This window comes from Macaca nemestrina, chromosome 14, assembly GCF_043159975.1.
Source record: "Macaca nemestrina isolate mMacNem1 chromosome 14, mMacNem.hap1, whole genome shotgun sequence".
NCBI classification, from domain to species: domain Eukaryota; kingdom Metazoa; phylum Chordata; class Mammalia; order Primates; family Cercopithecidae; genus Macaca; species Macaca nemestrina.
This window is the reverse complement of record NC_092138.1, coordinates 116,575,944-116,590,938: the sequence shown is the minus strand read 5'-3', so window position 1 is coordinate 116,590,938 and position 14,995 is coordinate 116,575,944. Positions and strand designations below refer to the sequence as shown.

The 14,995-nt window shown below is 56.8% G+C and overlaps 1 protein-coding gene and 1 long non-coding RNA gene across 10 annotated transcripts in view; one reads left to right on the top strand and one right to left on the bottom strand.

Moving 5' to 3' along the window:
- Positions 1-2,825: 2,825 nt before the first annotated feature.
- On the bottom strand, positions 2,826-12,309 carry LOC105471899 (protein phosphatase 1 regulatory subunit 26). 7 transcript variants are annotated; one of them, XM_011724706.2, is made up of 4 exons: positions 11,859-11,990; positions 8,906-9,038; positions 7,659-7,791; positions 2,826-7,281 (listed from the first exon to the last, which is right to left on the bottom strand). In XM_011724706.2, the coding sequence occupies exon 4, from the start codon at positions 7,217-7,219 to the stop codon at positions 3,587-3,589; it is 3,633 nt and encodes a 1,210-aa protein (XP_011723008.2). In that variant the 5' UTR covers positions 7,220-7,281; positions 7,659-7,791; positions 8,906-9,038; positions 11,859-11,990; the 3' UTR covers positions 2,826-3,586. The 7 variants fall into 7 exon arrangements, with proteins under 7 accessions (XP_011723008.2, XP_070934684.1, XP_011723009.2 ...); XM_071078583.1 differs by lacking the exon at positions 11,859-11,990 and adding an exon at positions 12,157-12,309 and having other exon boundaries at positions 2,826-7,791; XM_011724707.2 differs by having other exon boundaries at positions 2,826-7,791; positions 8,896-9,038; positions 11,859-11,988.
- LOC139358242 (uncharacterized) overlaps positions 10,985-14,995 on the top strand; it is a 51,943-nt gene continuing 47,932 nt past the window's right edge. The window contains exon 1 of one of the 3 annotated variants that reach the window (XR_011612912.1): positions 10,985-11,224. This is a non-coding gene — a long non-coding RNA (uncharacterized lncRNA). The remainder of the gene's footprint in view (positions 11,225-14,995) is intronic. The other 2 variants (XR_011612913.1, XR_011612914.1) reach the window with 2 other exon arrangements.

Sequence of the window (14,995 nt, the reverse complement as noted above, 5' to 3'; positions counted from 1 at the left end):
TAAAGGAAGCTTCTCCCCCTATATGGGGACGTGCGTGGAGAATATCAGACAAGGTCCACCAGAACTTTTTCCCTTTCCCATCCCCGTTCCCCGACATCAGGCTGACCCACCCCAGAGGACGAGAAACCTTAAAACCTGACCTCTCCCGTTTCTTTGTATTGGATGAAATGGACGCTGGCTCTACTACCTGGGCAGAGAGAGGCTCTTGGGACGTGACTCACATCTAGGTCTTAATAATTACAGACTTGCAAAGAGCTTGACTTACTGACACCCCGTCCACCGGAGACTCCTACAGGGCGGGCACACATCCACTTATTCCCAAAGCGGCTCCGGGCCTGTATTTATGGGATGAGGCCGCGTTGTCACACCCGAATCTACAGAGGTGCTGGGAGACAGACTGCCAACACAGGGGCGGGCATCTGTCCTGGACAGCTCCTGGCTGCCCCAACTGCAGCCCCCTCCCATACAGGAAAACCCACTGGCAGGTGTGGACGAACCTTGGATCTTGGCCTCTTCTCTAGAACACACAGGGCAGTGTAGGGGTGAAGAAGCAACACTTTCAGGTCACATGGCCCACGGACAATACCAGGGAATTCCAGTTTGTGAAAAGAAAGTAGGCACCAACGGACTCATCTCCAGCTGAGTCTTAAGGCACCAGTGACTCCTGAAAGCAGGACAAGAGGAGCTCCAAAGACAGCCATGATCAGCAGAACAAAGGTCGGAGGAAGCCCCGAAGAAGCCCCAGGGAAGACTCCTATGGATCGCCTGTTTTAACCCCATCAGGAGGGCCGTTTGGTCAGTGCTTGAGCAAGCCACTGTTTGTCACAGCAAAGCCTGACCCCAAGGCCCTCGGTAAGGAGCTCTGAACTGGGGACATCTTGTGCAGTTTTGAGTCCACCCCACTGGGGTGACCCCAGCGATGACACGGCACCTCTTTACAAAAACTGAAAATGGACCAAAATGTTCCATAAAGAAATGCAGGTTCCCGGAACATTCTTAGTGTGTAATTAACCCACGGTGACTGTCAACCAAGTGGTAACTGCTCTGCATGTGGATAGCGGATGCCGTACCCACAAGGGCGGGGAGAACACGCTAACTAGGGCCGGTGACCGTGTGCTACAAACGCCATGTCCCTGAACCTTGGGAGGTCTTCTCTCTGGGGCAGCAGTAGCTCTGACCTGCACTGCTGTGTGGAGCGTTGGCAGAGGACATGGGAACGTCATGCAAGGTGCAAAGGGTCTGGGGTTTGGGGAAGACATGAGACAAGCAACCCTGGGGTGGGCATGGGGGCAGGGGTGGGCATGGGGGCAAGAGTGGGAGAGGCTCAGCGCTATGTGCACTGTGGTTGGCAACGCCTCCCCTAGCAGGCCCAGGACGAGGTTTCCAGCCAACACCCCCACAGGCATTATCTAGAAATATAAATAAGGCAGGGCGGGGTGTCTCAGACCTGTCATCCCAGCACTTTGGGAGGCCGAGGCAGGCGGATCACCTGAGATCAGGAGTTTGAGACCAGCCTGGCCAACATGGTTAAACTCATCTCTACTAAAAATCCAAAACTTAGCTGGGTGAGGTGACAAACGCCTGTAGTCCCAGCTACTTGGGAGGCTGAAGCACGAGAATCGCTTGAACCTGGGAAGCGGAGGTTGCATGAGCCAAGACTGAGCCATTGCACTCTAGCCTGGGCGACAGAGTGAGACACTGTCTCGGGGGGTAAAAAAAAAAAGCAATATAAATAGAAGAGCACGGATTACATGAAACTGTTTCTCCTGGAAGCACTTAAGTGAAGCAATATGCCACAATGAAGATATCAAACACAAAAGACAGGGCTGGACAGGAACGGCAACCACAGGGACCCCGTCCCAGCTTCTGACCCAGCAGATGTTATAACTGTGGATGGCAGGCGGCACATGCCTGCATCTGGATACAAGAGTGAATTCTTGCTAAAACCCAGGGGTGCACAGTGTGTAGACAAGTCACTTGCATGTTAGAATACCAACAAGATTCAGCTCCAAAGTAAACCCTGCACGGCAGCTGAGCCACGAGGCTGACCTGGGAACCTCCAGTGACTCATGAAAGTCTGCTGAACAATTACAATGTACATGTCATGGCCCATCAGTGCCCAGCACTGCTTCCGTCTCTGTAGTAGCCACAGGCACTGCGGCAGCCTCAGAGCAGAAGGCACAGAATACCAGGGCAGCATCACAGGGCGCCAACACTGAGGACCTGAGGCTGCTGCCTTTAACCGCAGTGAAGAGGGTCCTGTGCATCCTGCCCTGGGAGGTGCCCACAGAAAGCCACCCAAAGGGCTGGCCTTGGTGTTCGGGCACACCTCTGACGGGGCTGTTTCTGGAGAGCAGGTATGGAGAACGCTTATCCCCAGGACTGGGCTTTGCACATCATCGCTGCCCTAGGTGTCTGGGGACCAAAGTTCTAAGCAGTGCTTATTGGTGTGCGCAAGAAAAGAATTTGTTTTTTGAGATAGAGTTTCACTCTCGTCACCCAGGCTGGAGTGCAATGGCACGATCACAGCTCACTGCCACCTCCGCCTCCTGGGTTCAAGCGATTCTCCTGCCTTAGCCTCCCGAGTAGCTGGGATTACAGGCATCCGCCACCACGCCTGGTTAATTTTTGTATTTTTGGTAGAGATGGGGTTTCATCATGTTGGCCAGGCTGGTCTCGAACTCCTGACCTCAGGTGATCCACCCACCTCAGCCTCCCAAAGTGCTGGGATTACAGGTGTGAGCCACCACGCCCAGCCAAGGAAAAGGAAATTTTAAATGCATGTGTGTTATCTTTAAGAACCATGATTAAAAAAGAACAGTAACTCCATATAAAAAGAGGTTTATTTCGATGTTAGAATCATCTAGTGATTGAACAAGATTGGACATGAACCCACCCAGGCCCAGGGCTGGGCTGCAGAGCAGCTGCTGCTGACATCCGTGTGGATTTGACATGCAACAGGGAGCAGTCACGTGCTCGCTGGCCATTGTGCTTCGAAAGGTTTTTCCAACGGACGGCTGTAATTGCAGTTTTCAGGTGTGCTCTGGCCTCCAAGGACTGTGGGGCCGAGGGGGTGTCCTCTGTATAAAAAGTGCTGTCCTGGGAGCTTCCCAACGGACATCTCGGGGGCATCTGAGCGATTCCCAGGGAGGGCAGCTCGGCCTTCCTCAGGCTACCACTGCAGTCACCGCCGGCATTCTCACCAATAACCAACTAAAAAGCATCAGAGTCTCTGTGAACCTGGCTGCGATGATAAGAACCAAATGTTTTCTAATCGAAGACTTGTATGCATAACACAGAGGCTGCAGTTAGGAACACCCTACAAAATCGAACAACAGTGTTTTCCAAAAATATTTTTTACATCACTTTAAATAATTTACAAAAAGCTACAAAAATCATATTTACCAGGACACGTCTGTTAAATAAAAGTTTCATGTTGGTGTACATATATACAGGGTTATGTATAACAGACCGTTTCCCCTCCCTGCAACCACAGAACCATCACACGCACGCACGGCTACACACACAGCTACGCCGCTTTCCACGAATGCACGGAACCCGGGACACGAACCCATAGCTCGAGGGCTTAGACCTTCACTACTGAGCTGCCGCCACTGTCCTCCGCGGAGGTGTCGCTGAAGTCACTGGCGTCACTGCCCAAGGCGTCCTGGTCCTGGTCATCTCTGTTGATGACTCTTCGTCGATACCTCAGGTCTAAAATGCTTTCCTCCGAGCCCGAGCTCCTCCTGTCGTGCAAACTCAGCCCTGTCTGTGCCTTCCTGCTTGGCCAGGGGCTGCTGTCCTTCTTCGCCAGCAAGTGTGGGCTTCCAAAGACAGGGCTGGGTCCGGCCTGGGCCTCCCTGAAGGCCGAGAAGGAGGGGCCCTGCAGAGGCAGCCCCAGGTGGGGGCTGAAGAGGCCGGCCTGCCTGCCCCCCCAGGAGACACCCTTTCCGAAGTGGAAGAGCTGGGTGGACAGCAGCGGGGAGAAACCCGCAAGGGGCAGGCTGGGCAGGCCCCGGCCGGGTCCCTCAGACCCCTTGTCTCTCTCACTCCCGATGCCCCCTCTCCATGCCGCATCTCTGCCTTCGGAGCGCAGCACCCACGGGCTGGGCAGCCGACTCTGGTGGGCGAAGTCACTCCAGGGCAGGGCACGGTCGGCTTGGGCTCCAGTGTCCCTCTCAGCTCCCGGGCTGGGGGTCAGGAAGCTCGGGCTCCCGCAGCCCATCTGAAAGGTTCCTCTGGCACCTCCTGCCTCGGTGCCCACGGTGGCACAGCTGGGCAGCTGACCAAAAGCACTTTTGGCAGCAGGCTCGGCCCCTCGTGGGCTCTGGTCTTTGTGAACGTAAACGTTTCTCCTGCTCACGGAGAGCCCCTTGGTGGACACACTGCCACTGGTGCTCCTGGGTGGCACCGGATCCCCTCGGGCCGGAGCAGCAGGGAGCCCCTTCCCGCCCTGGCTGAACAGACCGGCTGCGCTCTGTGCTCCTGCGCTCTCTGTGCCTCGAAGCCCGTCGGCCAGATGTGGGACCCCCCTGGCCCTCTGGCTCCGTGTGCACACGCCAGGCAGTGGGGCCGGCTCCCTTCTGCACAGCACCTCTGGCCTGGCTGGGCCCCCTGTCCCGAGAGCAGTGGGGCCCTCTGCCTGAACTTCTGAACTGCTCACTGACTCTTTGGCCTTTTCCGCCAAAAACTTTCTAATCTCCAGTTCGATGCTATCGTCGCTGTCCACTGAACTGCTATCATCAGACAGGGAGCTGGGGCTGGGAGCTGGGTCCTGGGACTCCCTGGGGAATGGAATCCCTTCGGAGGCGGACGTGGAGGCAGAGGCGGGTCTCCTGACCTGGAAGGCCAGGGCCGTGTCTTGGCTCCCGGAGCCCTCCTGCTTCGTCCTCTCTGGCGTGCTGCCAAAGACACTGGGGGGTTTCTTCCAGGGGCCCTCGCCACTGTCTCTCTTGGACTTGGAGAGGCAGCTCTTCAGCACCGGTGGGCCCCTGTCTTTCCAGTCTCTCCGGAGCCCGCCCAGCTGCTCCAGGAAGTGCGTCTGGGCGGTGCTGAACCTGACCTTCTTCCTGCACGCAGCCCTGGGCTCCCTGCACCTCTTCTTGAGCTTTCGCTTGGACCTTAACAAGTCCTTGATGGCTGTGTCCAGGTCCTCGTCACTGTCCAGGGAGCTGCTTTTGTCTTCGGAGCTTTCCTTCTCTTCTAGGCGCCTCACCTCGTCTGTCTTACCCTGGCCCTGTGACACGCGAGTGTCGCCCGGTCCCCTGGCAGCGCCCTCCCCTCCCGGGGCCTCGCTGGCTTTGCCCTGGACGGGCAGGTCCCGCCCCTCATGGCCAGGCTCGGCTCTCCCCTGGCTATGGTTGGCATCCTGGCCACTGTCTTTCACCACCTCCCGCGTTTTCTTGGGCGTGGATGGCCTCACATGGCCACCACCTCTACGCTTCCTTTTGCAGCCCAGCAGTGGGTCTCGTGTTTTAGAAAGAGGGGCCTTGGGGCCGCTGGTCTGGCTGCTGAGGCCAGGCGGCAAAAGTGGAACCTGGGCAGCCTGAGGGCAGCTCTCACCTCTGGCCAGCAAACTCCCCGACTGCGCCTTGAGGGCCAAAAACGTCCGGATTTCCTGCTCAATGCTGTCATCACTGTCCACAGAGCTACTGTCGCCGTCAGAGCGGGAAGGCACGTTCGGGGAGTAGAAGACGGGGCTTGCAGACAGGGACCGGTCACTGCCCTCCACAGGGGCCGGCAGGATCGTCTTGGAAATGTCCAGGATTGCTTCTGCGCACATCAGCTCAGCAGATGTGTCTGCCCGGCATGAGGACCGTTCCACAAACTCGCTCCTGGAGGCCGGGCTCGCTGGAGGTGGAGCTTTGGTTTCCTTCAGGAGCTTGGGGGAATGGTCAGCGTCCCCCGGACCAGGGTCCGTGGTCTTGGTGGCCACTGGCTTCTTCTTGCTGAGTGTTTTCCTGTGGGTCTCGGGCAAGGCACTTTTTGGGGCGCCACTTGTGTTGTGTGTGGAAGGATCAGGTGCTCTCTCCTCTCGGAGCTGGGCCGTCTGGGGCGGGTCCCCTTCGGTCTCCTTTCGTATTTTCTGCAGCTGGTACAGCTGGATGGCCTCCTCGATGCCGTCGTCGCTGCTGGAGTCAGACGCCTCGGGTGCCTGTGCCAGGCTCGTGACTCGCTTTCCCCTCCTTGCTGCGCTGGTGCCCCTTTTGGTCCCACTTTTATTCTGTGCTGCTTCTGAAGGGCGGCAGGAGGTTGCTGGCTTCATGCTGCCCTCGTTCTCCGGCGTGGTCGTGACCTTGGACCTGAGGCTTCTGGGCTGCACGTTCGTCTTCGCTAACCGGGGAGGTTTGCGGAAGGCAAACTCCTTCTGGACGCCCATGGGGCCCTGCCGAGGCACCGCCTTTGTAGCCGGCTCTTGGTGGGATTTTGAGAGTGACTTGGCCGAATGTTCATTTGCGTCTGGTTTCTTCTCCACGGACCCATCGCATTTCTGGGTCTCGTGCTGTCTCTTCTCATTCAGAAACTGTTCTATTTCCGCCCTGATGCTCTGCTCAAAGGAATCATCGCTGCTTACACTGACGGGGGACGCGGAGCCCTGGTCCTCGCTGGATCCCGCCTGGTTGCCGGGGCCACCACCTGATCCAGGTACAAGTTTTGGTGGACACAGGGCAGTCGGAGCACTGCCGTGAGCCGGTTCCGGCTTACATCTACTGCCTCCGCCTGCGGCCCTGGAAGGCTGGGCTGTGCCTGGCTGAGCCCCACCGGCCCCGGGCTGTGTGGCTCCACTCTTTGCCTTCAGGTACTCCTGGATGGCCTCCTCAATGTCCCGGTCCACGGAATCATCACTGTCTGAATCTAGCACCAACGGGCCAAAGTCTGCAGTTTCCTCCTCCCCCATGGGGTCAAAGTCAGCAACGAGACCACAGGCAGCCAGTGTGGGCGGCTCCTTGTGCACGGTGGGCTTGGCGGCCGGCCTGGCGTCGTGGCATCCCTCCGCCCTGTGACCCCTCTGCACAGCACGCTCATCGCCGGTGCCCCGAGCAGCCCCGTCACGCTGCAGCGTGCTGATGAGCATCTGCACCCGGGCGCTCACCGACGCGCTCTCCACGCCCTCGTCAGCCTCCGAGAAGCACCCGGGGAACCTACAGCTCCCTGGCGGGCCAAAGGCCTCCCATTTGGACTGGAGAGCAACCACTGGAGGAGCGTTCATGAGAAACATTCTAGCAGACAGGGAGGGACGCGCAGAGGGGCGGCGCTTTATTTCTCTGCCGGCTTCACATCCTGGGCAGAAAGAAAGCACACGGGCGTGATGTAGCTAAGAACAGCGATAGCAGCCAGTACCAAGTGAGGCCCCAGAGGAACAGCATGTTGGGCTCACAGAGTTGAGAGAGTCGGGTGGAGCCCGATGTCCACCCAACGTCCAGCTGGCTGAGTGTCCTTGTGTGACTTACTCACGCTCCTGGGGCCTCGGATTCCTCGGCTGGGAAAGGAACAGTTTATCTGCTCCAGCCCAGGGCCGCTGGGAAGATTCAGTAAGAAAATGTTTCCAGCCACCCTCTACGGTGCCACACGGGGCACGCACGCACATCACCTCCCCACTCTTCCCTTCTCACTCCGGGCTTCCACCTTCTCTGTAAGAGGGGAGAGGTTTTATTTACCTCCAAAGGTTGGCAAGCGGTACCCATGAGACAATGTCTTCAAATGCTTCTTTGAAGGTTAAAAAGGACGACTATAAACCCAGGATCAGCACGACGTCATGCGTAGGTTTATCTTGACCCAACCAACAAGCTCCTGGAATGGAAAGTTGTATGATGTTAGCCACTCAAAAATTATTTCCCCAAACATCTTGAAGGGCTGCTTTTACTAAACCCTCTCTGTGTTAAATGTCAAATGTAAATTTGCCAGGTGGTCTCATGGGACTGTTATTCTTAGCTAACTAGCACAGAAGTCACCCTGAACACAGTGATGTCCCCCTTCTCATCCTGTGCTTCCAGATTTCAGACCAAAGGTGGCTGCCTCAGCACAAGTGCTGGGCTGAGCTTGGGACACTCTGAAGACCTGCTCACGAAAGGCCTGGGGATTGCCACTGTAGGGAGGAAGCCCAGATGGATGGCAGTCACTTAGAACAATACCAGGGATACTGCACAGCTATTCATTCTTAACATGTTGCTCTGATCCCCGCCTGCCTACACCAAAATTGGAGGGCAAAGCGGTTCCTATGCAAGCAAGCCCCCAAGGCTTATGGACACTGAACTCCCCTTGGCTCAGAGGCGGTGGCTGCCCTCAGGACCTCAGCAGTGGGTGAAAACCAGCCCGTATGTTTTGCCTCTGTGTGGATTCTTCTCTACCAGGAGCTTTCTCTGTTTAACCAGGCACTTTCTTCCTGACAAGCACATAATCGGGTATTTACATGCCACCATCTTTTCTCAAAAACACGAGGCTGCGGCCAGGTGCGGTGGCTCACCCCTGCAATCCAGCACTTTGGAAGGCCAAGGTGGGTGGATCACCTGAGGTCAGGAGTTCGAGATCACCCTGACCAATATAGTGAAACTCCACCTCTACTAAAAAAATACAAAAATTAGCCGGGCGTGGTGGTGCATGCCTGTAATCCTAGCTACTTGGGAGGCTGAGGCAGAACTGCTTGAACCCGGGAGGCAGAGTTTGCAGTGAGCTGAGATAGCGCCACTGCACTCCAGCCTGGGCGACAGAGTGAGACTCCATTTCAAAAAGAAAAAAGAAAAGAGAAAGAAAAAAAAGGTGAAGCTGGCCACCTACACACAGATGAGCCCAAAAGGGGTAACTAGCCATTAACCAGGGGGTGAGACAGATTCAGAAGTAAGTCATTTGCTAGTACCAATTTGTGCTCTAAAAGGGAAACTAAAATACAAGAATTACTTGAAATTACTTGAAATTCTCTGAGTCCAGGTTGACTGTGATCCAACTGCAGTCAGTGTTCCCAAACGGCCCAGGGATCAGGTCCTCATCACTCCCCTTACACGCCGAGGCATCCTCTCTCTGCTTTTTCAATAGACGTTTGACTACCAGAATCAAAGAGAATCAGAGGCATCTAGTTACAGGCTGAAGCTACAGTTCATCAGTTTTTTTTTGGGGGGGAAAGAAATACCATTAACTTAAGGGCTCAAAATTAACTTTTGAAGGAACTTACTCTAAGATATTTAACCACAAGTACAAATACATTTAACTTAACGTATTAAGACAAATACATTTAACCACAAGTAATGTCTAGCTATCCTGGACAACAGATCTGATGCTAGCTGAAGTGACGGTGATGGGACACATATGTGACATTATCCACTAGTTCTCAAATTCTGGCCACCCACTGCGGCCCATGACATCTCCCGTAAAGTCCCCTTCTGGAGAGATTCCCCACTGACACAGAGCACTGAGGACCAACAATGCGGTAGGAGCTCTCTCACTGGCTAGCAGACCCATGCCTGCCTTACTGTAGGTGTTATTCAAACTGCCTCTGCAAAATGACATCAATGATAAAACATTTGCATTAGCCTTGGGCTGAGGAGAGTCTAAATTAAGACTATTAGCTCCTTAAACAGTACTACTACCTTAAGAAAACGGGCCCAAGTCAGTGTCTTTCCACTAGATGACGAGGTGGGGGAGGGGAGTTTTCCTGGAGAAATACTCTGTTCTCCAGCAGCCACGTTTACAGCTTCTGACTGATTGCAGAGAGGGCCTGGACACCTAGTGAACAGTTTTCTAAGTTGTCAAATCACCTAGTCCAAGAATGGTGTTAAAAAATCTGGTCGGGCGCGGTGGCTCAAGCCTGTAATCCCAGCACTTTGGGAGGCCGAGATGGGTGGATCACAACGTCAGGAGATCGAGACCATCCTGCCTAACACGGTGAAACCCCGTCTCTACTAAAAAAAAAATACAAAAAACTAGCCGGGCGAGGTGGCGGGCGCCTGTAGTCCCAGCTACTCGGGAAGCTGAGGCAGGAGAATGGCTTGAACCCGGGAGGCAGAGCTTGCAGTGAGCTGAGATCCGGCCACTGCACTCCAGCCTGGGCGACAAAGCAAGACTCCGTCTCAAAAAAAAAAAAAAAAATCTGGCCAGGTGCAGTGGCTGATGCCTGTAATCCCAGCACTTTGGGAGGCTGAGGCAGGTGGATCACCTGAGGTCAGGAGTTTGAGACCGGCCTGGCCAATATGGTGAAACCCCTCCTCTGCTAAAAATACAAAAATTAGCTAGGCGTGGTGGTGTGTGCCTCCCAACTACTGGGGAGGCTGAGACAGGAGAATTGCTTGAACCCGGGAGGCACAGGTTGCAGTGAGCTGAGATGGCGCCACTGCACTCCAGCCTGGGCGACAGAGCAAGACTCCATCTCAAAACAAAAACAAAAATGAAAACAAAAACAAAAACAGAACAAAAACAAAATCGAGGGGGGGTCTCCCCGGGACAGCTTGTGGCTTTAAAACATTATGCAAGATGAATCATTCTTGAAAAGCCCCCTGGTTCCGGGATGGTGACTCACGCCTGTAATCCCAGCACTTTGGGAGGTGGAGGTGGGTGGATCACTTGAGGCCAGGAGTTCGAGACCAGCCTGGCTAACATGGTGAAACCCCATCTCTACTAAAAATACATAAATTAGCTGGGTGTGGTAGCCCACGTCTGTAGTTCCAGCTACTCCGGGGGCTGAGGCATGAGAATCGCTTGAACCTGGGAGGCCGAGGTTGCAGTGGGGCAGGCTTTGTCAAACTGCTGCCCCAGGATACGGTCTTGAGGGTGGCTGTGGGGACACCCAGCACCTGCACCCCAAAGCCATACGGTGTCAGATTTTAGGAAGCGGTGGAGAACACTCGGTACCTTCTCAGTCCAGACATCAATATTCCGGAGAGAACCAAAGCACCCACACTGGGCCCTCGCCATCCTAACAGTCTGCCCACCTGTGAGAAACGCCCCCAAATACTCTACATTTCTTGGTTGGCCGAAAAGCAGCTCAGCGAGCAGTCTTACCTCCCAGGTGGGGTTTTCCCCCAGGGTAAGGAGGCCAGGGTCTGCAGGCCAGGGAGAGGAGCCCCGGTGCAGGAGCGGGCGGGGCAGCAGGAGGGCCCGCTCCAGCCACCCAGAAGTGGGCGTGGGCTAGAATTCCGTTCCCAGCCTTCCAGAAGCTGCAATTTTACAACCTCACAACAAGCGTCCCCTAGCAAAGCTGCACCGCCATTTCCTGTGCTTGGGAACTGGAGGCAAGGTGAGCCCCTCCCGACCTCCCCCGACTCCCGAGCTCGGGCTACTCACGGCCTGCGGGCTGGGCAGTGTCCCCCACGGGAGCTCCCCTCCCCGAGAGCGCGCTCACCCCAGCCGCTTGGATCGGCGACCTAGTCCTTGGCCCGGCGGGAGCGAACGCCTCCCAGGGAAGAGGCCGGGCCTCCAAGCAGGTCTGCACCCCCGGAGTTATGTTTCTGGGATCCGAGGACTCGCGAGCTTGGGGCCCGGGAGAGCGGCCACCCTCCCGGAAGCTCCGCCTGGCGCAGGGCGTGAACCTCAGTCTCCAGGCCGGCCGGGCCGCGGCCATTCTCGGAGGGCAGCGGGCGCCCCGGGCCGGGCCCAGGCTCCCCACCGCGGGCCCTCACCTGCGCCTCACCTGGGGCTCCAGGAGCGCGGGGCGCGCGGACCGACAGTCGCACGGAGGCCAGAGCCAGGACCCCAGTCCGGGGTACGGAGCAGCCCCGGCGCCGATCCCCGTCTGCCTGCCCCGGGGAGCCCCCGCTGCCCGCCCGCCGCGGCCTGCACGGCGCGCCGGCCCCGGCCTGGCCGGCCCTCCTGTCCCCGGCCCCCAGCTTCCCAGCCCCCGAAACCGCCGGCCCAGCGCTGCACCCGCTCACCTCGGCCAGTTCCCCGCCGCCCGCCGCGCGGACCCCGCCTGCGCCCGCGTCCCACGTCCCGGGGGAGGCGGCGGGCCGGGGGCGGGCCGGAGGCTGCGGGGCCGGCGCGCTCCGCCCTCGGCCCGGGCGCGGGGAGGGGGCGCAGGGGCGTCCGGCCGAGCCCCCCGCCTCCCCGCCTCCCCGCGCGCCGCCGCTGCCGCCGCCCCGCGCCCGGGCCGCGCCGTGGGAAGCGCGGGAGGGGAGGGGCGGGGCGGGGGGCGGGGCGACCCCCCCAGGCCGCCCCCTCCCCGCGACCTACCGGGCGGTGGCGGCGGCGGCCGCGCTCCGGAAGCCGTGCCCGTGGCTGGGCATCATGGGAATGGCACGGCCGAGTTCCGGGGGAGGCGCGCGGCCCGGCCGGACCCCCGCCCGCGAGAGCGCGCCCACCTGCCGCAGCGCCGGCGCCCCGGGGACGCCCCCGCCCCGCCCTGCCGGGTTCGGACGCGGCCCCCTCCGCGGGGGTGCGGGGCGAAGCCGCTTGGGTCGGACCGAGCTCCGTGCTGCCCGGCTCCAGTGCCGCGGCTGCCTCCGGGGGGCGCGCAGGGGGCGCGGGGTCGCCGGGAAGTTCTGGGCGCGGGGGGCGTGGCCGTGGGAAAGCGCTCGGGGCCGCGGGGAGGGAGCGTGCGGGGCCCCGGCCGCCAGCCGAGTTCCTCCCCGAAGTTCAGGGGGGGCTCCGGGCTGAGCCGGGCCTGCCCGCCCCTCCAGCCCCACGGCCTTGGGCTGGGGTCGGGGGCGGCCTCCGCGTGTCCCCGTGGCTGCCCCACCCGAGCTTGCGGCGGGGAGTGGATGCACGGCCTGCCCGGGGCGGCGGCTCCTGGAGCACACCTGCCGCCAGGTTCGGGGGAGGGAACAGTTTCTAGGAACTGCCCTGGACCTTGAGGCCGCTGCTGTTTCTGCTTCTGCTGCGCACTGACCATGTGACCTTGAGTCTTTCCCGGTTTGTTTTATAAAAGGTCCAGGGTGTGTGCCCGAGGTTGGCGGTGGCCGGTGGCCCGGGTGTGCTCAGCATCCCCAGGCGGCGGGGAACGGGCAGACCCGACTGGATCCTCCCTCAGCGCCCACTCGTGGAAGGGGCAGATGGTGCGCAGGGCACCGCGCTGCTTCTCTAAGCCCCCTGGGCCCTGATCCACACGTGTCTGGGAGATGAATTTGTGGGTTCGGTTCCTGTCTAGAAAGTGTCAGAAATTTGATAGGATCAAAATCAGAGACTTGCCTTGGAGAGGTGCTTCTAGTCATGCCAGCCTGGGAAGCTGGAGGGCCAATTTTGGGGTCAGGAAATCCATTAAAGCATTGTTTTAATGCTTTCGTGAATTTTTTCAAAAAACAATTTTTTTTTTCTCATAAAATAATACTCTTTCATTACCAAACTTTGGGGGAGATGATCTAATGAATAAGATGACTTTCCAGAGACAGGGACTGTTAAGGTTTTGGCGTGCTGCTTCACAGGTTTTAAAACAGTGCTGTGGTGAACAGTTTTCCTGATGCGTCCTTAGAGCAGCTCTGAGCGTTTCCTGCGGGCAAATCCCTAGAAGAGGCCGGCGGACCAAAGACTATGCTGCGTTTTGCCAAAATGCCCTCCAGAAACGCGGGACCAGCCTGCCGTCCACTCACTGGTGAGCGGGCATGCCCGCTTGCCTGTCCTTTTGCCAGCCCTGAGATGCTGTCATTGCATTATGTCTTTGGCAGTCTGATAGGCGAAACAGCCCTTTTCATCACTGGAATCCTAATTTCTTTGACTGCTGGTGATGTTGAACATCTTTTCATTTTAATTATTGGCCATTTGGAAAATTGCCTGTCTATGTTCTTTGCCCATTTTTTGTTTTTCTGTTGGGCTGTGTGTCTTTTTCTTAGGGATTCCAAGAGCTTGTTACTGTAAGGAATTTAGCCCTTCTCTGTTCCATATGCTACTCTGTACAAGAGTGTAAATGCAATGTGTGGACGGGCGCGGTGGCTCACGCCTGTAATCCCAGCACTTTGGGAGGCCAAGGTGGGCAGATCACCTGAAGTCAGGAGTTTGAGACCAGCCTGGCTAACATGATGAAACCTCGTCTCTACTAAAAATACAAAAATTAACTGGGTGTGGTGGCGGGTGCCTGTAATCCCAGATACTCAGGAGGCTGAGGCAGGAGAATTGCTTGAACCCAGGAGGTGGAGGTTTCAGTGAGCCGACATCGTGCCACTACAGTCCAGCCTGGGCGACAGAGCGAGACTCTGTCTCAAAAAACAACAACAACAACAAACTGTTTTGTACAACAGTACAATAACACAGAGTATTATGCAGTAGTACAGTGTACTCTTGTACATTGCGTTTAGTTTTCTGTCATTTTTCTTTTGACTTTGGATTTTGTTTTTTTTAACTTTTTTTGTTTTTTGAGACAGGGCTTACTCTGTGTATACTTAGGCTGGAGTGTACTGGCGTGATCACAGCTCACTGCAGCCTCAACCTCCCCAGGCTCAGGTGATCCTCCCACCTCAGCCTCCCCAGTAGCTGGGACTACAGGTGCACGCCACCACACCTGGCTAGTTTTTTTTGTTTTTGTTTTTGTAGAGATAGGGTTTTGCCATGTTCCCCAGGCTGGCCTTGAACTCCTGGGCTTGAGTGATCCACCCTCCTTGGCTTCCCAAAGTGCTGGGATTACAGATGTGGGCTACTGTGTCTGGCCTTTTTATTTTTTTTACTACGTAGAGGTTTAAAGTTCTTCTGTAGCTAAATCTATCAAGTTTTCTTTTGTGGTTTCTGGCTTTGGGGTAAGGCCTGGGATAGCTTTTACCACTCTAAGATTTCGTAATCATTCACCAATTTAATCCCTGCATTCCAAAGTAAGAGAGCAGCGTAGGGCATGGAGGAGTGTGACCTAGGGCTTTCGGGAGATTCCTGGGCCAGAGTGTATGGCACGTAATAAACAGTTTCTCAAAACAGCAAGCACTTGTACTCCTTTTTGAAGCTACCGACGTTCAGAGATTGGTTGTTTGGTGCTTTTTATTTTTTTATCAAATTCTTAGGAGGCCTCAACAGTGCGTTGTGAGGCCTTCATTGGAGGAACAAGGAGGGGGCGTCTGTCATTGTCAGACTCTCCTGTTGTGAGAGGCGCTGGCCT